The following is a 25760-nucleotide window of genomic DNA, read 5'->3' as shown; positions in this document are numbered from 1 at the left end:
AATCCAATCTCTCAGGACCACTCTCACTATGCACCTCATCCCGCAGTTATCGCACATGGCAAGGATGATGTGGAATATAAATTAGGAAAGTAACAGACTACGCATATGACCAACTATATGTGTGTCGAAGGTAAAAATGAAGATCTGATAAGGGATGTGAGAAGTATAAGTGCTTGGGAGTGAAATAATTGACGCCCAAGTCGAAACTTTCTCTGGTTTTGTGGCCATGAAACAAAACATATTTCTCTCGTCTCTCATGTGACTTGTCACTTTTTTATTTTTAAGTCAACTCAAAGAAGTAAAAAAGAATTTATTTGGTTGAATAAAAATGAATTTTTATCTGTACGCATAAAAAAAACGCTTTATAGAATTTGGTTTCCACAGATTTGTTGGAAAAATGGCAAAGATACGAAAATTATAATAAAAATGCGAAATTCAACTTCTCTTGAAGTACCCAAGTGTAAAAGTTAAACTGGTAACTGGTCGTGATATAGCTTTTTGAAGAATTTATATTGAACATTAAGCAGGCATATACATTAGAAAGAAGTGGTTCCCCGTGGTTACAAATCTCACACAATAAAGCTTCTATTTTCATCAAAGTTGCTTCATCAAGAACATCACTTCAAAAAACTAAAGAATAGCCAAACTACCGCAATTATCCCCACTTACCTTATGCAAGCCTATATAAAGGTAAATTAGCCTATCTCCCAAACAAGCGTTAACAAAACAGTTTTTGCATCAAGTTCCTAAAATAGGTGTTTAAGAACTACATTTTTGTTTTGTTTTTTAAATGTTCGTTTCGTATTTTGATTTTTTTCGATTTACAAAAAAAAATTGTGTAGTATTTAAATAGAAAAATTATGCAAGTTTATTTTGTTTTTCATTGAACAAAAATTAAGGGAATGAAATTTGGAGAAATTTTGAAGATATTTGGGGATTTCTTTTAGTGTATGTTAAAGTGTTATAAACCAGCCGGTTAAGTGGTTATTTTATGGAAAATCACATTCCGACGAAAACAACTAGGAATGTGGTTGGTTTGTACAATATCCAACAAGTTTTTGGCTAGTTTACGATCTACCTACAATATGGATGATAAACTGTATATTTCTAGTAAAACATAATAACTAGATTAATTTATTGGTTAATGTATTAGAACAGTGATGTTATAGTTAATTTTGTGTGCTGTTAATGTTTACTGTCGTGTCCTCTTGGGAATCTGGTCAAAATGAATCAACAGCAAAAGTTACATTATTACATTATACAAAATAACCAGACATTTGGATAGTTTCAAAACTAGCTGGATAGTCTCTAGACGAGTGAACACCGTATGCGCAACATATGTATGTCTAATAATACTTGAACTTTTTTTGTTTGATTAATCCTACTTCAATAGCTGTAACGGGTAGTTTATCAAACAAATTTGTCTATTAGTTGGAGGTAAATTAACGTCATATCATGACCAACAACAATGCGGCAAATTGGATCTTCAAGTGTTAATAAACATAATATATTTTTTAACTGTGACACCCAGTAAATTTACGTCCGATTCTTAAGTAACACCCTGTATTATATACTTTGTATGGGCTACCCGGCGTCCATCAAATTAAAACGTTTTACACGCAAACAAAAGCGAAAGCCCCTTTCTCCGTTGTTGCCCGAACAGGTAACCGACACTTCGAACACCGAAGACATCGGTCGGGTTCGTCGACCTCATCGCGGGGCAATCCGCCTTATGTGAGTTAGTGGGTCAACGCAAAGACTCGCGCACGCTGCCGTGCACCGACCGATCCGCTCTCGCACATTTGCGACGTCAAGCCACCCATGCCGGTCGCAACGCTTTGTTGTTTTGTTCTCGTTGTTGACGTTTGACGTTTGGTCTTTTGTTTTTAACGCTGCGTTCACGCGAAAATAGACCCTGCCGTGCGTGTTAGTGTTGCTGATGTGCCATTTAAACGATGACTGTGAACGATTTTAAGGGCACCGCTTGCGCCACCGTTCATCCGACCACCGTCGATGAGCTCGATTCGGACGCAGGGGACGCGGTCCTCAGTTCGCCACCTCCCCACGACCACGAGGAGAACCTTTTAGGACGAGTTTTGGCAGGTAAGGGTGTGGATTGCTTCGCGTTCCTCCAAATCGCTAACCTAACCTCGAAGGTCGTACTTTAAAAAAACACTTACGACATCCCGCTGAAATTTTTGCCCCAGAAGAAGAAACGATTGCGTAGCGTCCGACGCGCATAGCGAGTTAGCATTTTCACTTTTCAGACGGCGGCACGGGGTATCTGGGCCACCGGGAGCCTCGCGTGGAGTCTAGTTCGTTCACCCTCGGCCTTCAATGTGACTAAATCTGTCTTTGTTGAGCGCGCGTGCGGTACCGCTGCCCGTTTCTCACTCGCACTTTCGGCCGTCAAGGAGAGCGGGCTTGGCGTACTATGCACCGTTGCCGGCCGGAATTATTCATTTTTTTTCCTTTAACTTAAAAAAATTGGCGCCGTCCTATTAAATTATTTTAACTTTTCAGATGCAGGGTGACATTTTTTTTCTTAAATATGTTTTTATTGATAAGGAATATGGCAATTTTTTATGTATAGAAAAAAAATTATAAAATTTATTTATTTTTATCACCAAACGCGCCTACAAACTTTACTAGGTGACACACTGGAAAGTATACGAAAATCCAGTTTGCTAAGCAAACTTAAAGCAGTCCAGTAATGAGCCGCATACTTTATGTAAAAACTGAAATGAAAGGAACCTCCTACGATTTACCGCTGTGGCAGTCCCTAGTCGGATAGAAACTATTTACATAAAAATGAAAAAAATGTTGAAATGTTTTTTTGTGTGTTGCCATATTGCGTGTTCGCTTGGAAATTTTCTAGAATCTCTCACTATGAAATTTCACGGACTTAATCAATATGGTTTCTAAAGGCCCCTTTGGTGTGAAACGTTACATCTATGTATTTAAGGCTCCTGAATGATACCATAGAAAGGTGGTAATTGGAAGTAGTGCTAATACAGGTTAGTAGTAGTATTGCATATCTGAAAATAATATTGCGAAGCATATATTTGTGTTCAGGGGGGGGGGGTTATTGGAAGCACACCAAGAAGCAATACTCCCCAAATCATTTTGCAAAGAAACCACTCTGTAAATTATTGTAAGTAATGTCACATCGTTAGCAAAGAGCAAAAATTGATTCTCAGTGATGGCAACCATCATCAATATAACAATAAATAATTTTACCCTTCTGTCCGGTCGGTTTTTTATGTCGAAGTGGCAACGTGGTCAAGTTAACGTTCAACCTCCAGTTTTAATTTCATCTTGCTCCACATTCATCAAGACGGCCGCGGGGTGAACAAACTAGCCTCGCGGCGGGTGACCGACGACCTCGATTGTTGCCGCACATTTTGAACGGTGCGAACGAAAATCGGCGGTCCCGGCTCGAGGCTAAGCCGGGTGACACGGTTATGCTATTGATGTAACGAGGCGCCGACACAACGAAAGGGAATTATTATGAATCCTTTGAGGAACAGTCATTAATTGGCAGTTGGGGACTGCTACATTTAAGCATACTTTTTCTACTCCCGTCTGTAATAATAATACCTACTGATCTAGCATGCGGGAAGCGTCTCTTTACCACGTCAGCTTCGTTTTCCATGGATCCGAGCCACTTCGGACATTTCCGGGATTTTACCGCACTGGTTTGGGAGCAATCGGATGTTTTCGGAGATATTTCGCACGCCTTGAATTGTGACGTTTGTTAATTCTGACGGTCATGTCAGTGAAGATATTGTTGTTTTGTGTTGTTTTGCGAAAATGTACCTAAAAATTAACGGTCATAGAAAAAGTATAGCATGCAACACGTTCGGTAAACTTTTTGAGTCACTTGTTGCGTAATATACTATTTTCGCCATCTGTTATTTTCTAGTGAAGTCTGTAAAACCAATATTACCCAAGATAAATATTTGTCTCACTTCTAATTATCGTGGCCAACTTTTTTTCAGACGAAATGTAGTATTTCGAGAATTACAGGTGAAAATAATTGTTTTCAGACTTTCCATGACAAATGAACATTTTTTATTAGCGCTTTTTTGTTGATTACAAACTTTTAAAGATAGTCTAAAAAGTTCCTCTCAGATGTGACGGCAATAAAGAGCCAAAAAAAACAATACAAAATGCAAAATGGGGAGAATCATTTTTTCTAATGATTAATGTCAAACTAAAACAACATTGCAAAGAAAGTTCAGTGTTCAAAATTAATGAGCGCGTTTCAAAATACGACTTTAGTTTTATTTGTGATATATGTTTTCATAGGAAAAATATATATAGTATTTTTGCTTACTATATGTTGTCAACCCGGCAATTCGATTAGCGCCGTTTCATAAATCGTTCTGTCAGCAAGACCAAACAAATAGTGAGACCCTTATTTCGGGAACCTATGAAAAGGGTACGACGGAGAAACGGGACGACGGCCAGACCGATGGCGATGTGCCAGCTTACCGAGAGTACCGATCGGTCGATATTTCATATTTCTAATATTTTACTTTTATAAATAAATAAGAAATTAGTTCTACTTTCTACCTTCTTAAGTTCTCTAATGCTTAGCTTGATGATCACACCATTATAGGTTTCCTCTTTCGTCTAGATGTGTATTAAAGTAACATTGAGCAAGTTCTTATCTATAGAATGTTGAAATTTAATTCTTTAATTCTTCATTGAGGTGAACATTCATCACCAGTGGCGTGGGATTTACTGCAATTTAATTTTCAATACCTTAAAATACTTAGTTAATGGTAGCCCTCTATGTTTGTAGGTATTTAAATAGATATAAAGTTATAAATAAGTTCAATTGATGTCGGTGTTAGTCATCAATAATTTGTCTTGGTCCTGTAGAGATAAAGACAGTAATTTCCTCCTACATTCGATTGGTGTTTGCGTGAGAAAATCTGGTACTTAATGAAAACGAACACTTTAGTGCCAACCTTGGAATTACGTTCGCGAGGTTGAAACAATTGTGTTGTCTTTTGTATCCTTTCTGTCGCCTACACATCAATGAATTGATCAAATGTTTAGTTATTAAGCTTTTTTAAAGTGACAGCTAACCCACAGTTTGCCTTGTGTCATTTAAGTGCATTTTCATTTTGTTTTAATATAAATTGCCCCATCTACAAAAACTAAAATTTTAAAATGATGATTCAGGCATAGAGGCGTTTCAAAATAGTGGAAAATTCATTGAAAACATATTTTAAATTAATCAAAAAATTTTAACCCAATAGAGAAAAAAAATTAAACAAAACAGTATTGTTGTTGTTGCAGGCACAAAAAAATGCGAAAAATCATATTTTAACAATGTAAATATGTGTAAAGAATGAGAAAACAAATATAACTGTTGTACCTTAATTTTTTTGTGAATGAATGATCCGGAGAAAATAATTGTTAAAGTGACAATAACATTAAAAGGAGAACACGCAAAATGGTAGATTATGCAACAAATTTGAGCCCGATTGTGTTCTCGGGACTGATAAGTAATTTTGTCCATCAAATATGACAGCGTATCATATTTAATAATTAATAAAAAGTCGTCGCGTGGAATATACGTCGATTACACATTAAGCTAATTTATAACCTTAAGTTTATGAGATTAATGCGTTCGTGCAAATTCCGACCTGCATATTTTGCCAAGTTTTGAAGGAACGCCACTGATTTCTCTCAGAATATGAAACGCTTTCCATTTGAGTAAGCAAAATTTGTCCACTTAATTTTTTTGATAATAATGACAATATCACCATTCAGAGAATTGGATTTCAGTTTTTTAGGCGAAAAATGTGGGTCGGACTAAAATTTTTTTTCAGAAATAACAATTTTAAAATACCTCATAGTGTAGATATTAAAATTAAAAAGACTTATTTATTTTTAATAGTTTTTACCCACTCTTTATATTAAAAGTACGTTCATATGTTATGACGAATATCCTTTGCACTGTTTTTTAATACTGAACCTAAATCTAGAGATGTTAATCACCGTAAACAGTGAGCATTATTTATTTTCATCGGTTGGCCCACCTGTATGGTGACCTACATTTCGCACCACCAGAATATTCAGCGACGTTTCCCAGCCTCCACCGCGCAATTATTTAGTTCAAAGTAGCAGGAGAACAGAAAATCGGGATAGTGACGGGACGCAATCTACGAACAGGTAACCCATTTCGCGAGGCGGCGGTTTTTGAACCTCGCGATCACCCGAAGGCCACGGATAACGATAAGTTGGGTCGACTCGGAAGGGGGGGGGAGACAACGATTGGCTCCACGAACCATACTCGTGAAACACTACACGGTGCCACGTTGCCTGATGCGAGAAAATTTCTCCGGTTTAGGGACATGACATAAAAAACTTGGGAACTCTTTATCCTAACAAATATAATTTCACCACAAAATATGTCAAAAAAGAAAGTCAACAATTTAATTTGAAAACATCTCGTGTTGTAAATGTAAATTGTGTCTCAAAAGTCAATAGTAATAGAAATTTGGCAACACTGCAATTTAATCTTTAAAGCAGTAATAATACATTTTTTAAGACACTTTTACATAATTAAAGCCACTGTTTTGAAAGCGACCTAAATTTAATATTAATTAATTAATAATTAAATTTAATTTTCTTAGGCGTTAATAGTTACCTGAAAAAAAAAATAGAAACAAAATTGTAGTTTTGATCCGGAAACATGGGACTCGAAAGTACTTGCATGAATTGCGCAAACATTGGTATGCATTTATCTCACTCTCCTTTTTTTGGTTTTTAGTATAAAAGGTGCCAATAATCTAATTTGAAGACACCGGGTTGTAGAGTGGAAATATATTTATACTTGATAATGCTATCTCTATAGTCTTGTCGTATTTAGGAAAATTCAGTATTTTTCCAAAAAATTCTATTTTAAAAACTGCCCGGAACATTTTTTATTAAGGACACTCGATTTATAGAATTAAAGTAAGTTTTTTGCAAAATTTTCTTTTTTTCTTGTAGAAATAATTTTGTAGTTTTCATCCAAAAACACGCGAACTTAATAAATAGTTTTGGTTTTGGTTTTCCGGATAACATAACAAGGTAGATTTTTTTTCCTCAAATTTGTCTATTAAATATCGGTATAAATGAAATATGTATAGAAAGTGCGTTGATAAATTACCTAGATATTATAAATGGCGTTCATCGCACTAGGTGATTCTATTTTGGTGACGTAACCAGAGAAAGTAAGAAACTGCCAAAACGTATAGACACCTATTACGGCGCGAAAGAAAGCGAAACTACTATGGCCGCGTAACAGCAACAAAAGTGTTCGATCATCGCGTATAATAAGAAAGTGAAAATTTTCCGCTGAGACTATGCATTTCAAGCCGTTGGCCGCCATTGATGATGAGCTGGCGGTGAAAGTTTATTTACGCATATGTAGCAGATAAGTGTACATTTAATTAACTGATGGATAAAAATAAAACACAAATGTACACTCTTATTATAACAACTAAACGATCGTTTACCTAGATTAACATTAATTCGTAACCAACATTATAGAATTTCATCGCTACTATTTATTAAGTGCTATTTTTTTTTTTTCGTTTTCTTGTATATATTTGTATTATATATTTCTGTTGCTTGTTTTATTGTCCTGTAATTATTGGTGTTTTATAAAAAAGAAAATTAGAATATATTGTAGAGCAAAGAAAATTATTCAATTTCAAATTTAAATGTGTCTCCAATTCGGTGGTTCTTATAGCATTCGTCTTCTTCCAATGGCATCAAAAAATACAAATTAATTTAATTAATCTAATTGAACGCTGTTGGGATTCAGAATTTGATATTACAAGGATTTAAACATTTGCAAGTTCTTGTTTCTTTTTGCGCTCTGTTGTTTTTTTGCATCAAAAGTGATGTGAGTCGGTATATTTCTGGGCGGATAGCAACAAACTGCTGTTTGTATCCCTATCAAATGAAATGAAATCATCCTATATATTCATATTGTATTTTAACGAGCGTGTTCTAGATAGCAAAGATATTTTTAATATTGCAAGGGGATAGGGGTGTTATTGCCCTTAGGATAATCGACACAATGACCTTTTAGGTCCGTTACTTGGCGACCCACAAAGCCAAACTGAGCTACCTCAATGTGACTATAATTGCATTATTTAATATTGAGTGGCGGCCCGCCACTTGACGTCACTTTTTAACCGCCTGCCTTTGAATGTTTTATGTCGATGAAAATATAGGTCAGACCGAGGGCGTACGAACCCTTAACCGTTTCAATGCGAAACCCCCTAACTGACCTATATCGCGCTTTTTATTATTAGACACCCCAGGTAGGTATTGCGGAGTACGCAGAAATTTCACGCTCTGGTTTATTTTGTTGGATAGACTGGAGAATATTTGCTGGTTGAATAAAAGTGGTGAAGGTTCCGTGCTGTTTGTGTCGAAAAGTTTAAACCTTACACAGAAGAAACATTTTGAAATTAACGAGTTTCTCTTTGTGAAAATTTTTTGGAAAAGAAATTATGTCTTGTTCTACCAAATGTTTAATATGTCGTATTAATTTTCACACTCTGTATGCTATTGATGATAATGTAGGAACCTTTGTTTGCCCTACACAATGTACATTTCGAATAACTATTATATTTATTTATTTTAAATCTACAAAAGTTTTGTTATTTTACCTTCACACTTACTTTAAGTGTTTTAGAGATTTAAAATGGGTTTCTTTATCGACTGTATTAAGTCGTTTTTAATTTAATTTTAATTAATAACTGAGAGAGACGAGCTATAAAAGACATATACTACTGAACTTAATACAATTTTGTGTACAACTGTTGAGTATTCCACAGGTCATTTAATTTAACTGTTCTCGGGAATAGTTAAAAAGAATATCCCGACATTGCACATTAAAAAAAGGTTAAAAAAAATCAGAACAGAAAAAAAAACATATTAGACAAACCAGCTTACTGTTACCGTTACTTATCACCCCCTCAAAATATCCAAATCCACCAATCCACCAAGAATGTACCCTCCTCACTCTACAGTCGTACGTCGTTCTAAGAGACTCTTTAACTGCTGTCAGGTACATGGAAGAAATTTTGGAGAATTTTGTAATTCATTGGAGACAATTTTATTCTGATGCATAGTAATGCCAGATCCCACAGCGCCAAAAACCAAATGCGACCCCAATTGAACACGATGGGGCGAAAAATATCAAGTGCTGTTTTAACTGTAAATGAATTGCCGAAAGCCCTATTCGAGGAATAACAACTTATCCGTCAAGAAGGCAAGATGTAGGCCCTCGAAGGCAATCCTTGTAACTAAAAATATTAGTTAATTAATATAAATTTGTTTTTTCACGCTGTTGTAACAAAAAAGTTTTCCCTTTCAAGTATGTAGCTATAAGATAATATAGTGGCCCTACTACGGTAAAAATTGATGCGCCGCAGATGGCTATGATATTTTCGTAGAGAAGGTTTTGCGCATGCGTCACCCTCCCATCCGACTGAGTTGCAACATTGCCGTATTTTTTCTGGAAAATTGATTAATTTTTACAAGAACACAATCTATGAAATCCGAACATAATTGGCAAGCCCGAGCTAACTAATTACTATTGTCGCGTCTGTGCCTTTGCCATTGTTATTTTCATTTTTGGTATATTTGGTATCCCCGTACCGTACTCACACACTGGTATAATTTGTGTTTTCAATACTTTGTTCTTTCACTAAATTACAGCAAATATGAAGATCTGATAATGATGCCTATGGATTTGACATTTAACAAACTGGAAAGTAGACTTACAAATATTTGCATGTGAATTTATTAAACAGAAGTTTTAGGTACACTTAAATAGCTACGGAGGATGTTTGGGTAGTATGTTTTAATGTACAAGAATTAAAAAATATAAGAAGGCAATTAAGTTACAAGTTGAATTTTTACTAGAACAATCGTAAGAAATACCCGTTGTCAATTACTATGCATGAGGGGTGCTTCTTGAACATTTTTCGATGAAGGTATGAGTATGAAATCTAACATTTTGCGCCGATTTGAAGAACAAGAAAGCTGCAATTCTACACTGCTTTTACAGACTTTAGCTTCTTTTTTGCATGAAAATTTAATTGGATTGCGACATATTTTGAAAAAATACTGCCGTAAAAATGCCACATTCAAACATCGACGATCTGTCAGCGGCCATGTTGTTTGATAAAAGCCGCAAGGTCTTATGGGTCCTACGTCAGAATTTGTCATTAGAGCAACCAATGGTTAAAAATGAAATTTTAAATCTCGCGCATGCCCACGTTGAACGGACCTTCTCAAAAAAAATTGCCACGGTTGCTTCATGAGTTTTTGTACTGTCAGCATAGGCAGGACCGCTATATGTCTAGTAGCTATATATGCTTTCAAGTATACGGTGGGTTGTTAAAAATTACTTCAAATATCTTGTTTCGTTTGTGTGTATTAGTCCAATAAAAAATCACAAAATATTAAATTTTCCTGTTTTATGTATAAAATTTGCAAACGCTCCGTTTTTCGTGAGTGAGTAACAATTCTCCAACTCCGACAAGAGAGATCAGTATTGAAAGCTTATCAAAGCGTTTCGTAAAAAAATCGACCGCCTACGGAAAATTACCTGCTCTACCGCGAGCGAAATCTTTTAAGCAGCGCGCAAGCTGACATTGGCGCTATAAAAATAACTTGAAAAAAATATCGGAGCACCGAGTCGAGTGAGAAGGAACACCAACCGCGCCGCTTGCGCCATCGTCGCGCGGCGGCGGCCCTGGTTGCGTCGTCATAGTAGGCGCAGGATTGCCGCGCGCGACCTCAAAATCGAGAAGGCATTGCCCTAATCTCGAGCCCGGGTATCGGCCGACCTCGATCGTTCTCGCTTGCGCGCGAGCCTCGGCGCGAGGCTAGTTTGCGCGACCCCGACACGCAGTGTATTTATAAAAAGCGCGCGCGAAGTCAACGACCTAGCCTCGATCGGGGGCCTTTCGTGACCCGGATTTCGCGCTTTGGAAGAATTCGGACGGACCGTCGTGGAACGGGGTGCGCGCGGATTTGGATTTAAAGCTCAAGGTGAACGGCCGTTTTTGGCCCGGGGGGTGAGAGATCCGAAATTAATTGTGGGCGGAGGGCGAGGGTACGGGGGACCCTTTTTCGATTTAGGTCGCCCTTTTTAGGTGCTCGGACGGGGCCGAAACTTAAATTGGGTTTCGGTGAAAAAGCGGAACTTGGGGAGGCGCGGTCGGATAATTTCTTTTTATGGAACTGTGATAAATACAAAACCCTTGAGAGTAAAGTTTGATATTTACGGGCCGGAGGTGATCTCTTGTTTTAACGAAGCGGATAACGGGGGGATCTTTATTGGCATACATAGGGGGATTCACGTTAAGTGTTCTATTAAAGTCTATTAAGAACTGAAATGTCAAATTGGTACACGGTGTATAGTAGTTACTTGTGCTTTTTGGGTTTATTTATTTATATTATTTATAACCTTTTGCCTATACCAATTTGCTTAATTCAATGAAAGAGTGTGCAAAAAAATTTATATATCTTAGTTCGCTGCGTAATGCCTGTTATAGCTTAAATGAATTTCTGAATTTTGACCCTGTCTCTGTTTTTTTGTATTGGTTTACATTGGAATTCATGTTATGTAACATATTAAATATTGGGAAAAGTAGCCTATTAAGAACTAAAATTTCAATTTTGCTACGCGGCCTATACTTCCTTATGTTGTTTTTGGGTTCCATGGGCGATGTATGTATATAATAAACGCGTATATAGAGTGTTCCAAAACTGGGCACTTCATTTTCAATATTTTGAAGCCGGTGACAGGAAGAGACATTGTTTTTAAGTCATTTAAAATACACTGGGTGTTATTTTGGATTATTTGCAACATTTTTTATTTTATAGGTATTTACCAACAGATAACAGATAAAAAACTATACTTCTTTTGTATTTAATTTTTTTTATATATTAATATCCATCTTTCGTCTGTCTTTTTTAATATGTTTTCGCAAGTCGTTTAGAAGTCATTGATCATAGAATTTTAAAGCAGAGTTGGCAAATTTTTTATTAGTTTGTTAGTGTCTTCATTTTTTGGTTGATAAATTTTAGAAGATTTAGAAATAGAAAATCCGACATTTTTTACGCCTCTTGAAAAAAATATAATAATAATAATTATAATTACGTTTTTATCTCAAATTACAAATTAATACATGTGAGACCAAATATAACAACATGCAGAATGAATAATAAGCACTTACGCAGCTTCTTCCCAAGATTAGGTGCAGTTGAAGCCATCTAAACTTAAAAAATTAACATTAACCGCTCAACAGAAGAAATACAGGAATTAGAAATAGGGAGAAAAGAAAAAAAATGAGAAATACCAGGAAAAGGAAGACAAGAGAGAAGATGCCCACATGTTATCCTGCCGTAGATTTACGCTTCATTTATTTGTTAAATAAACTAGTGAATATATATATATATATATATATATATATATATATATATATATATATATATATATATATATATATATATATATATATATATATATATATATATATATATATATATATATATATATATATATACATATATATATATATATATATATATATATATATATATATATATATATATATATATATATATATATATATATATATATATATATATATATATATATATATATATATATATATATATATATATATATAAATATATATAATTACACACCGATATAGCATGCGAGAAGCCTCACTTTACCACTTTACTTTTACTTTACACGTCAGTTTCGTTTCCCACGGATCCGAACCACTTCGGACGTTTCCGCGATTTTACCGGGTTTGGGAGCAATCGGATGTTTTCGGAGATATTTCCCACGCTCTTAATTTTGACGTTTGTCAATGCTGACAGTCATGTCAACGGTCGTAGAAAAAGTATAGTATGCAACATGTTCGGTAAACTTTTTAACTTACTCGTTTATTAAACACTCGCTCCACTCGTGTCAAATAAACTTGCGAGTCGAATGCCGTTTACCGCACTTGTTGCATAATATACTATTTGTGCTTAGGTACAATTAACTCATTTTTGTTATAAATATAATCTCAACATTTTATTTGAAATATTCGTTTTAGTACGAATATGTACCCACATTTTGAGCGAACAGATAATAGTGCAAGTGTAATAATTATTGTCATGGGATCCTCAACCGAATACGGACTGACAATGGAATCTGATATGCTGCGTCGGGGATACCCATTGCGGTATTGCGAACCTTTTCGCCATTTCGTTTAGCGGTGTTATTTTTAAACGCGCGGTATGTTGGGCCGGGCGTTAACGCGTTTACATTTTGTTTACTTCGAGTCAACCTCGCGTTTCCGGTAACTGGGGCAATGGGAATGACGTCAATGGCGATGATTATGAAAATAATTTGGGAAATGGGATGGCTAAGCTGTATTATGGGATGTGTTGATTACCCGTTGCGTAGCTTAGTCAAAGCGCTCCCGAAATATTTTTTAAATTTTCTTTCGTGTATGGCTTGTTAGGTAATAAGCACGGCGTTAGATTTAGTTTCATATCTTGTATATTTATTTTTGAAACCAACTATCTTGATCACTAAAAAATAATGTTTATCAAATTATCTCTAAAAAATTCCTGTTTGTAATAAACAATTGTTTTTATAATTTTATATATAGTCTGGCTAGACATACAATTTGACACATGCCAAAAACACTACTTGTGTATTCTCCAGTTTTTGTCAATTCTCTTCCATTGAAAGTTCTGAATAAAAATATAAATGCAAATATCTAAAAAGATATAATAAATAATACGCATTGGACATTGAATTTAAACAAATGAGATATAAAGCAGGTCGCTTGTTTCAAATTTCAACGATATTTCTGCAAAAATCGCAATCCTTTACAAAAAGTAAATCGCACACAATATTGTCCATATACGAAAAGAATGGTCTGTTTTGCCCCGACTGCAAAAATTAACCTCTGTAGCAGAACAATAGACCCAACGCCGTGTAATTCAATGAAGTACCCTTCAATAAGTTTTTGGCGAAAGTTTTTGGGATACCCTTTATTCCAAAAAAAATCTAATTCTAAAGCAAAAATGAATAAAGGATCAAGTTCCTTTAAACAGGACGAAATGTTAATTTTCAAAACTCTTTTGTTGAATATTGTTTTTTGAAAAACTAGGTTACCAATATTTCCGAAACAAAACTTACTGTCACGCGAATTGTCTCATGTTTTATGTTCGAAGGCAAATTCTGTTAATTACCGAATGCAAACAAAATAAAATTGTTTATCATTAAGGCTTGTTTCCTTATCAAAAACGACGCGTCGTTTCATAGAAATGGCGTTAAAAATGCCATTAAATTCCACTCGAAGGCTATTTTAATCGTAGGCGTTCTTTCGATTGCAAAAACATCGATTGTAAAGATTTCATTGCACTCGCGACGATGTCACCATCAAGGTATTTCTGCGTTACGTAACGTCGATGCGATTGTCTCCAAGAATTTGAACAAATTAATAACGAATCGCTAAAAGGAATACATAATATAGCATATGCGGTCCGCATCGGCTTTAAGCAGAAGAGAAATCTCAAAAAAACTTGTTCTCCGAATGATGTCAATGCTCTTCGTAATTCACTTTCTTCGGTGGCTGCCGATGAACTTTTTCTCTTATAGGGATCCCGGGACAGTGGCGTAGATAGACAAGCAAATTTTGCCGATAGTAACTGTTTTTTTATTACCAGGTGATTAAAATAGATTGATAAATTTACATTAATTAACATGAATTTCAAAATGTTTGTTCCAGTAGATGTTCGGCACTAGTTACGGTCCACAGATAGTTATGTTAATTTTTTCACCAATGTTAATATTAATTCCAATTGCATTGTGCTAAATAGTGTGTTTTGTCTCAGACTATGGATTTTCTGATTCTTACAATAATTTACCGTATTTGTTGCCTCATTGCTCTGTCTATTCGAGTTCCATCCAAGTTCTCTCCCTTGACGATCGTGAACAAACTGATTAAATCTTATTTTGGGGTATGTCGATAATTTGGAAAAAAAAACCCTACGGTGCGCCACAGGCTGAAACATTTTTATAACGATAATAACCTTATACTGGCTTGCATAAATTTCCAAATTGGCAAAATCTAATTCAGCTTTGGAATAATTGCACGGCGGTTATAACTTAGGCGTACTATATATATAATTTTTCACAATAACGAACAATGCAATGACGTGAGGAATTTAGCGCAGGGTTTCTTATTATGATTCGATATTGCAACATTTAAATAATGCCCATTGCTGGGCTAAATTATACAGCGTGTTTTTATTTGAATGTCGATGACTAGCGGAACAAACGTATTGGTCCTTTAAGCTTATTTAAATATTTTTTTCTCTTTTTCGAAAAATTCTGTTGTTGGTATTCTTGTAAGTGAAAATCAATTCAAATTGAAATGAATATTAATAATTTATGATGAATGACATTATATCCAAAGCACAGTTTAATTTGACTTATGTTCACACTGACAGTTTTGAAAAATTTTTTTGTTAGTGGAACAAATACACTGCTTATAGAATCACTTTTCTCTCCTTTACATTTGTACTGTATTGTATCCTTTCTAGTTGATTAATGTTCGATAACGCGTTTTAAGCATGTTATTAATTTATTGATTAAATAAGAGGTTTGTTTGTCTTTTCCGATATTGCGATACACTTGGATAAGAAAAACTGCATTACCATCGTTGGATTTAGTAAAAATATGTGATTGATTCGCGTCCAGTCTTTTATATATATTATATACCTGTGCATCTAATACTGCTTACTTTAACAGGATCTAAATAGCTGAAATTTTGATTAATTTCACAGTGAATCGAATTTCTCTTTACGAAATTACTGGCCGCCCGCGCCTGGCAAACCGCAACCACATCTCGTACGGATCGTTAAGTTCATTTATAAAACAATTCCCAATCATTAATAATGTGATAAAGAAGCCGGCCATTACCGACAAAGACAGAGTTATTATATTAGATTATTCGATTGGAAAGGGCATCCCATTCGGAGGTTACTAGTTCGTTCACCGAGGCCAAACGATTATAGGTCAGTTACGACCGAGCACAGTCTAAATGTTGTGCAACTCTCCGTATATTGGCTGTTGTTACTCGTTCGTTACTGTCTGATGTCGATTATTATTTCGAATAATGGGTAATTCACAATGGGGCATTTGACGGGGCCGATCGTGATAGTTTGACGTTGAAACTAACCCGTTATGAGATAAATTGCAATAACTCATTGGTAATTGAGCAATTACATTATAAATGTAGAACGTGATTGGGGGTTCAAATTCACTGTCAGATCCCACACGATTCAAGTTTTGGGACTCTACTATACAATCTGATAGATGCCTACATCTGGAGAATTGATTAAAGCATAAGAACAAAAAGAGATATTCAAAATCTGTTAAGCGATAGGGGGTTCTGGTTTTCCCGCTACCAGCGGGACCATAGTTCTCATAGGTACCGCAATCTATAGAAACATCAAAATTTGTCCACCCTGTACATAATCATATTTTAATGAGGAGGCTCATATTCAATCACTTCTTTTTAATAAATCTTAATTTTTCTTTTGTTCTTTGTTTGTCTTTTTCTTATTATTTATAAATACGTAGGTATTTCCGTTTATTGACTATAATTTATATTATATACTTGTTCTACTTCATTAATCCTTTTTATGAATGAAGGTCTAACAGATTATTGTGGATTTCATTGTTTGAGACCGATGAAGAAAATAAATTCTTCATAATTTTCTTAGTATTTTGCCGTCAAATGCACACTAATTCTTTGAAGCGTTTCGCCACATCCATCTGCGGTTTATCGATTTATACCACTCGGTGGCTTTAAACAATTATTGCAGTTTATTCGGCGCGCACCTATTCGTTACTCTATTAATAAAATAGTTAAATTATTAGGTATCGGTTTCGCTATGGAACAACGACACCTGCATTGAGTCCCACGTGTGCGGTCGTCGTTATTATTCATTTATCTCCATCGTGGTGTTTAGCAGGTTAACCGGGTATATTGCACTTGCTTTAAGCTAGGTCAGGCCCGATGCATCGAACTTCCGGCCGATGAGAACGTTCTATTGCAAACGGTCGTTTGCCCGAACGCCGCCGTTGCCATCGTTATTTTACAGGCCGAATGCGGAGCGAGTGGTTTGATACTGCTTCCATCTCCTCAGTGATATTGTTCCATTTCGATTCGTTAAAGTAGGGTTTTAGTTTGATATACGTGTATTGAAAAAAAGGATGAAACAGTTAATCATCTCGAGAACGTTTTTATACTTTTTTGTTGTTGTGATCCCATAAAACGTTTGACAATTTATTGAGAGAATTTTGATGAGACGGTAATCTCATAATTACAGGATTTCTAGGATATACGAGGTGTGTTCAAAAGTAAGATGACTAGTGTAATTGGGCGGTCTACCGTGCGTTCAATTTATCTTGATAACATTTTAATTGGCTGCAACTTTTTTGTTTTTAGAGATATCAAGGTAAACAAACAAAAAAACAAAAAGTAGTGTTAGTTTCCAAGTTTTTTCCAAGTTCCGTATAAAACAAAAGTCTATCAATCTTCTGACATATAAACCTACATCATATTTTTTTTAAATGGAAGACCCTGTAGATTATATATGTGTTTTTCTACTCCCATCTGTGCAATGCCCAATTACACACGAATCTAGCAGGCGGGAAGCTACACTACTACGTCAGTTTCGTTTCCCACTGATCCGAGCCACTTCGGACATTTCCGGGATTTTACCGCACGGGGGAGCAATTGGATGTTTTCGGAGGTATTTCCCACGCCTCATGTTAAAATGTCAGTGAATGTGTTCGTGTTGTTTTTTGAAATTGTACCCAAAAACTAAGGGTCGTAGAAAAAGTATAGTATGTAAACTTTTGAAGTCGCTCCGCTCGTGTCGAATAAACTCGTGAGTCAAATGCCATTTTACCGCACTTGTTTCATAATATACTATTAACGTCGGGTAAAAATTATCTTTTGGAATAGAAATTTTAAAATGTACTTACCAAATCTGAACCTATTTTAAAAATTTTTTGGGTTACGTAGGGAATGCTTTTTTGGTACTCTGTATTGTATGTAATAGAAAAATTTAGTAACTTTTCAAAATGCACAGGTTATAGTGTTAGGTAAAAATGACAAAAGAATTATCTTGCAAATTTTTCTTTCAGCTTTAACTGAAAACTGGCTTTTCCTTTTTAAAACATATTTTCCGAACATTCATATTCGCTCCTTTTAGTATTCACGGTCAGTATAGCATTCTAACGTATGATGGAATTTACTAGGCACCTGCCAGTTCCGCTTCCACAAATTACTCACGCAATCGAACGGTCACATTATGGCTACGTGCTGACCGACCGGTCATTTTGCCGAGAGACGCGATTACAACCCGCGCAGATTCATTCACGATCCCAATCTTCCCACGTCCAAGCTGACGTTTATTGTTTGTGGTAATCGGACGCCATTATCGGTTTAATTTTCGACGTTATAAAAGTACAGTACGTCAGGTAGTTATAGCGGCTTCAAGTGGACAATCCAGGCATTACATTCAAAGAAGAGCGGACAAATCATTCTTTAAAAGAAAGACCTACAGCCATCATCAAAGAAGACCTTTGGATGGAAATGAATGATTGGAATAGAAGTGGTTCCAGGCAATTTATTCGTTTATTCCAGATACAGAATACCCCCATAAAAATTTTGAATACCTGATGAGAAACTGTTCAGTGTTTCTATTGCCATTAAGAAAATTAAATCCGTCAACAGACTTGACGCACTTTTAGAAGGTGTTGTAGATTTTAGCTGTATAATTAGCAGTAGTAGATTTGTCTGGCCTCTTTTGACGTAAGACGACGTGGATCAACTGCTTAGTCCCATCATTCACCCAATTTAAATAGGTGGAAATTTAATTGCTTAGCGGAGCATGAGAAAATATGACAAGTATTAACAATATTGAGAAAGTTTCGTAAATTGAATAAATTCCTTTAAGACCTTAAGTGCTTCTAAGAGTAAGTATTTTTGAAAGTCGCAATTTGTACAAAACCTCGTGGGGAATTGCTCTTGTTTGTAGTAATTGACTAATGTTAAAATTTTGCGATTATTTTTAAACACCGTATTTAGTTTCATTACTAAATTACCGTTTAAAGATGTAGCGTCTTAATTTTTATAATTTTATTAATAGTTGCAAATAACTGTGCCCTGTTAACATGAGCTATTCTTGAAGGTTGCTGTACAACTAAGACTTAATCTAAACCATATTATTTAAAAATTATTAAGGGGACCGAAAATAGAACTTCCAAATTTGTCATTTCTTTCTGTCTTATTTGCCTGTTTTAATAAACCTTTATATGAATCCCTGTTGTTAGTATTGGAATTTAATTGTTACCTGGGTTACGCCAGACACAATGAACGAAGAACTGCTCAGTTTGGAACACCCTGTCAATGAGATGAGTGCCTGACGTAGATCTTGGCCATTGGTCATGAACATTGGTCTTGAAATTAACAGTGGTTATGGTCAATCAAACTCACAATTTAAATTGCAGATTCGCACTCGATACCAGCAAACGGCAAAGAGTTAAAGAATCGATGCGACAAAGGTTCCTGCGGATATCGAAACACGTTGAACTTTGACCCGGGTAAGCTTCTCCCCGGTAAACGCAAGTGATCTTTCGTCGCATCGTCTTATAAACGAATGAGTTCCGCGGCCATCACTCGTCTGATGAACCCTGCGGGCTCTGTGAGAGCTCTCACGTGGGCTTTAGGCAGGCGCTTGACCCTTTTAGTCGTGGTTGAACAAACGCGAAATTGGTACGTTTGGCGAGAACGAGCTGCCTCGTGGGTGGTTGAGCGGAATTGGGGCAATAAAATAAGCCGTCTACGGGAACATTATGTGGGAGGAAAGAGTGTTGAACTTTGTAATGTTTGGTGGCGTTGTTTTTTAACGCATGCGTTTATCCTGTTGATCGGGTCAATCTCAAAGAAGTTGAAGGACCAACAAAGATCAAAAACGAATTCCAATAGGTAATTTGTATTGTTTTAAATATTTATATCCGTTTCTTTTCTTAATTTTTTTTCCTTTTCTTATTATTTTATGTATTATTGTATAATTCATACACTATGTTAAGTACATGTGATTTCTTTTATAGCCCTGAAGACGGCGATAAATTAAATAATTACATAATTATATAAATATGATATTATATAAATATACAAATATTTTATCTTGTGAACCTATTTGTTCCCAGGAAACAAAAATCATTTGTTTAGCTTTAAATTACCTTACTCACTTCTTTTTTAGTCAATCTCGGCAAACATCTGACAATCTTGCGCAGTTTGACATTGGGGGCGAGAATCTATACCTCATCAACCTCCAATATTTTTAAACCAGAAATGTCTCTTATTACACCTATGGCCCGTTTGTACTCAATTTTCCCTTCCATTATCAAATTTTCGAGTTCATATTTACTTCTCTGCATTATCTGGTCAAAATAGGCGGTTTTTCGTTTTTTGACTACGTATACTAATTCTTTCTCATGATGCGCGCACCTTTTGTTAGTGACATGTGGTATCCAGGGTATTTTAACTCTACGAAGGATTCACATTTTAAGGGCATCTATTCTGTTGCTTTGCACTCATACTACATCACGGAGGGATCGTTTCAGGTTAAACGTGACTCTCCTGGTCGATCCTGGATCTAATTTCAGTTTCTGGATCAAAGTTGTGATAAATTAATCCAATCCAAATATTTGGATTTTTCTACCACTTCTACTCGTCTCCCATATTTATTAGTATCTATTGATGCTTCTGGGATTTTTTATATTATAAGTGCTCTAGGACTAACCTCTATTACCGCTATGTCATCAGCATATTTGAGGTTGCTTACCGTCTTTTATTGCCTCTTCAAAAATGCGTTCGGAGAACAATTTTTTGATGATAGTAATATCGTATTTATTCATTAGTATTCTTGAATCCAATATTTTGAAGAGTTCCACTTGATTTATTCGCTCGAACGCCTTCTCATAATCTACCAACCTTCTTTTGTTGGCTTCTCTTCTGCTGCTGCTCTAATTTTCGGAATAAATTCTGACCTTAGCCACTCCCGGAGAATCACACCCGTGGAATAATTTTTTTTTTCTTGATTTGGTTCTGGAGATTTTCCGGTTTTGTTGTTCTTTATTGCTTTGACAATTTCCTGTTTGAGTGTCTCTGATTAATTTATACAGGTGTGGTTCTATACTTTTGAACAACTGTAACTGCTCCATGTACGATTTCCAGTGTCTTCTGAGATTATTCATATCTGTGACGGCCGTGTTGGGCATGTTGCGTTTCTTGTTTTTTCCCTGTCACTTCCTTCGTATTCCATCATTTGAAGTATTTCGCCTGACATCCAAACTCTTCTCTTTCATTTGTCCTTGGTTCCAATTTCTTCTTGTGTATTTCATTCCATTGTTCCTGTGCATCACTCATGAAGTTGTCCGTTATTTAGCAGAATTCTTCGTTTAGACGTTTCGTCTGACTTTGCAGGCTCTGAATGTCGAGAGAAATAGGGAGGGCTTTTTTCAGTTTAATATGTAAATTAGCACGTCTATTTGGTTTCGAACAATATTGTTTTCATGATATGCTGATTGCTAGGTGTGAAATCGATGAAGGGGTAGCTAAAATCAGATGGTGACTACCAAATTTTGTTCTTGACAGAACTGCACCAAAGTATCTCCTCGTCGCTTTCGTTGTCTTAGACTGTATTTTCTGGCAACATTTTCCACCTCTCCTGCCACGGAGTAGGGGCAAGTTAAGTACGTATTTGTATTTGCCATTTCTATGGTTCCTTAGGGATCGATGGTCGTGTTCACTTCTGCCGCCACTTAATACTAGTTTCAGTCCGCCTTTGGTATTTGATTTATCCAATACCACCCATACCTTAGAGGCATTCCCCGATCCGCCACCTGGGAGGTGTCCGATGGGGGACCAGCAACCCCCACACATTAAATAATTACAATTAATTTAATTTAATTACAATTTGTAAACTGAAGTTATTGCACCAATGTTTGTTTTTTTTTTTGGCTTGGCTTATATAATGGACGTATATTTTATAACTTTGTAAAATTGTAATTCGACTGTTTGCGTTTAAATCTTTTGTTTCTGTCAGTAGACATTTTTTAAAATTTTTAAATAACTTCTAATAGTTAAGCCTAACTTATTTACATTTAAAATAATAGGGTATCTAATCTTAGTTTTAAAATATATTTCCAGCTTCATTAACTCCAAATAAATTTCATTAATAAGTTATAATTTCACCTAAAAAATTCTTAATTATATTTTTGATTAATTAATTAATTAATTATAGCCTAAGAATATTATAATGTATTATTTGTATAACCGCTACTGCTGGCACAAATTTTGTGAATACTCATTTTTTTACTAAATCTAAGATTACTTAATATTTAAACTTCCGTATTGCCATATGTTTTATTTAAAAAACCAAATTTATAAATAATATAAAAAATGGACTAAAATACTTCTTTTTTCACACGTTTGACCCAATTAGACACACTATTCTTGCTGGCCTAGGACAATACAAAATTTCCGAAATTGCACTATAACCTTTTTATTCCAAAAAATCTTTTGCTAACTAAAGTTTTCCCTACTGAAATTTAACAAAACTATCAATTTTTTTGGATAAAAATTCTATTTAAAAAAAAACAAATTTGTGACCAATAAATTTGCATGGTAAAATCTAAAATAGAATTTATATAGACACTCCGGATTTTTCGCTTTAAATTTACAATTGCCCTCTTTGAAAACTCTATACATTGAACCCCCTTTTTCCCAAAAAAAATGTTTGTTTTGTTTTTTATTTAATTTTTTTCAGGGAGGGGGGGGTCAAAAACTCCCACTCAAATTTTCCAAACTTAAAAAAATGTGAATAATTAGATCAAATTTGCCTTCCAATTGAATTTTCCATATTTTTTTTCTTTCCTAATTATTTTTTTTCCATAGACTCATAAATTGATACACACCCCTCAGCGGGTCCTCTATAACCTATCCATTTACCTAAATTTTCAAAATTTTTAAACCCTAAACTTAAGATTTGCCTTCAAAAACTCAAAAAAAAATCGCATTAAAAATTTTCTATTTAACATAATAATTTGAACTAATAATTCGTCATAATTTGTATGCTCATAGCTATAATTAATCATATAATAAATTTGTATATTATTATTTAAAGTAACTTCTAAAAAATTTTTGCAAATGAGAGTTCATAACTGAGCTTTAATAGGAAATGTATGAAATTAGTCCGCTGATTGTTAGTTTTTTTCGAATATCTTATATTATAAAATTATATTATTAAATTAAGAGTCTTAAATGTTCTTCCATCGAAGTTTTCTTGGATGCTTTTCGTAGTTGCGTATCTACTTGGTCGTCATTCGAATTGGGGGTGGATCTCCCATTGCAGTCCTGCTAGCAATTTAACAAATAACTTCGTAACGCGCGAGTTAAAAAAGATTCTTGACCCGCAAATCGGTCGCCGAACCGACGCATAACTGGGCCGCACTCTCGATTAGTTGTTACATCGTTACGTAAATCGCAGGTCCGGACCGCTATTTTTCACATTTTCGAATTCACTCGCTCGCCTCTAATGGATTACTAGAGTTATTTTTCCGTTGGCGGTGAAATCGATCCCATTAGAAAATCGTTAACGGCAAGTTAATTGGGGTAATTAGGGACTCAAAAATGCTCTTATGAAATTCACTATTTGACTGCCAAAGAAATAGGATAATATTTACTAATATCCTCCTTATAGATTATGGGTTTTACAGGGATTTACATTAATTTGACTTTTAGATAATGAATTATTTATTTAAGAAGTTACGAAAAGTTAATTTTTCTTTAGAATGATCGATTAGCTAAATATATGTCGACTTTACATGTCAGCAAATAAATTTAATATATTTAATTTTCCTTCGGTTGTTTATAGGAAATTTTGCTATTTAGAAAGTGTTATCTGCTAAAACAGTATTTTTTTTAAACAAAAAGAAGCAGCATTTTAATACTTTTGCCTTTTTAATAATTAATAATCTAAGTGCCGATTAACAATATAATAATTAACTAATGACAGTGACAAGAAGTCATTTTCTAGGGGCAGATTTTATTTTCTGTAGATTTGAGATTTTTTTTTCTGATATCTGTATTTTCATACATATTTATATTAAATTTTATATTTTCCCCAGATATATATATATATATATATATATATATATATATATATATATATATATATATATATATATATATATATATATATATATATATATAATTAAAAGTATTTCTCTTTGATTCTGCCCCTAAATAGTCGTTAGATAATTTCTAGGGACCTGTCTATTCACTTCATCTGCATTTTTATATTTTAATTTGTATTTTTCGAGTTTTGCGTTGGTTTGTTCTTTCATTTCTTTTCTTTCATTATTTCCTTATAAGTACAATTTCAACAATAATTTATAAATCTCCCTTCGTTAAAAAATTATTTGTGGTAAAAACCTGCAAACAGTAACAATAAAATAAAATGCTAGTTTCAGGCGAGTTCGTTGACCGAGTCCAGGAAAGTGGGTCGCCGGTTTTATTCTCGGAGTCCTTGAAATTATTATTTCTAGTTTATTTTGTGGTGTTTCACTATCGAGAACATACCGTTCGGAGCATGGGCGTCACTTTAAGGCCTTCAAATAATGTCTGCTAAATTTTCATTAAACTAAAATTTTAATAACTTTGTAATCGTTAGCTTTTGACAATAAGATGTCATGTCGTATTCGCTAAAAAACTGTTTTTTAATGTGTTTCATGTATTTTATATAATGTAGAAAGCAGAAGACAATCCTCGCACGCCAATGAACGCTCGCAGTATAGTAAGACTTGCTTGAATTATTTGCGTCACCGTTGTTACGTAAAAGAATTCTGTGCCGTCTTTTGTTTTGCAACGTTTTCCATTAGTAAGATGGAATATGTAAACTCAATTTCGTCCTTTGTTTTGCATAAATCGAAATATCGAAATAGTTTTATATCCTATTTATTGTTATTGTTAGTTCATTTCAGCAATGGGGGCAAACCGTTTATATAGGAAAGAAAAGTAGTACTTGAGAGGGTTAGAAGCAAAGTGGCGTAAGTGATCTTTTTAAACATATTTTAAAACAACTCAGAATTCTCAGTTACTTTTGACCCTTCTGCTGAATTAAAATTCCAAATCTGCAAGAAAAATAAATTTTTGGCCCGTGCGATTAGCTTGATATTTCAATAAGGTCTAGTAATTCTGATATACATACATACGGGGTGACGCACGCCGAATCAATGTCAATAGCGAAATAAATATGGATGAATGGGTATCTATTTTCTCCATTTAATTGTATAAAATCTGCAAGTGATGGCTGCGGGTATTGCTCAAACACATAATCCTTACGTCAGCGATATAGTATAGGTCGAAGGGGCTAATTTGGTAAAGTTCCGCTAAATTTATATACGAATGTTTGAAAAAATCAAATTGATGCTCAAAAAATTGATAATATATTTGAAGAAACTTGTAAATCGATCGACATTGCGTATTTAAAAACAGTCTATCAGTTCAGGGTGGTTCGTCTATCGTGGAAGACAATACCTTAATTCAAAAAGTTAAATA

General features: G+C 34.8%; 1 protein-coding gene across 2 annotated transcripts in view; it reads left to right on the top strand.

Annotated features, from left to right (window-relative positions):
• Window positions 1–25760, top strand: part of LOC132702981 (ecdysone-inducible protein E75) — a 168174-nt gene that overhangs the window by 57754 nt on the left and 84660 nt on the right. Inside the window, exon 1 of one of the 2 annotated variants that reach the window (XM_060671943.1) lies at window positions 1815–2103. The exons of the other annotated variant lie outside the window; for it this stretch is intronic. Coding sequence (XP_060527926.1) covers window positions 1956–2103 — 148 coding nt within the window. The 5' untranslated portion in view covers window positions 1815–1955. Of the gene's footprint in view, window positions 1–1814; window positions 2104–25760 lie in introns of those variants that run through there. 2 annotated transcript variants of the gene reach the window in all.

This window comes from Cylas formicarius, unplaced genomic scaffold, assembly GCF_029955315.1.
Source record: "Cylas formicarius isolate icCylForm1 unplaced genomic scaffold, icCylForm1.1 PGA_scaffold_6__28_contigs__length_40554024, whole genome shotgun sequence".
Taxonomy (NCBI): domain Eukaryota; kingdom Metazoa; phylum Arthropoda; class Insecta; order Coleoptera; family Brentidae; genus Cylas; species Cylas formicarius.
Note: the sequence above shows the minus strand (reverse complement) of the source record. Positions and strands in the feature narration are given on the sequence as shown.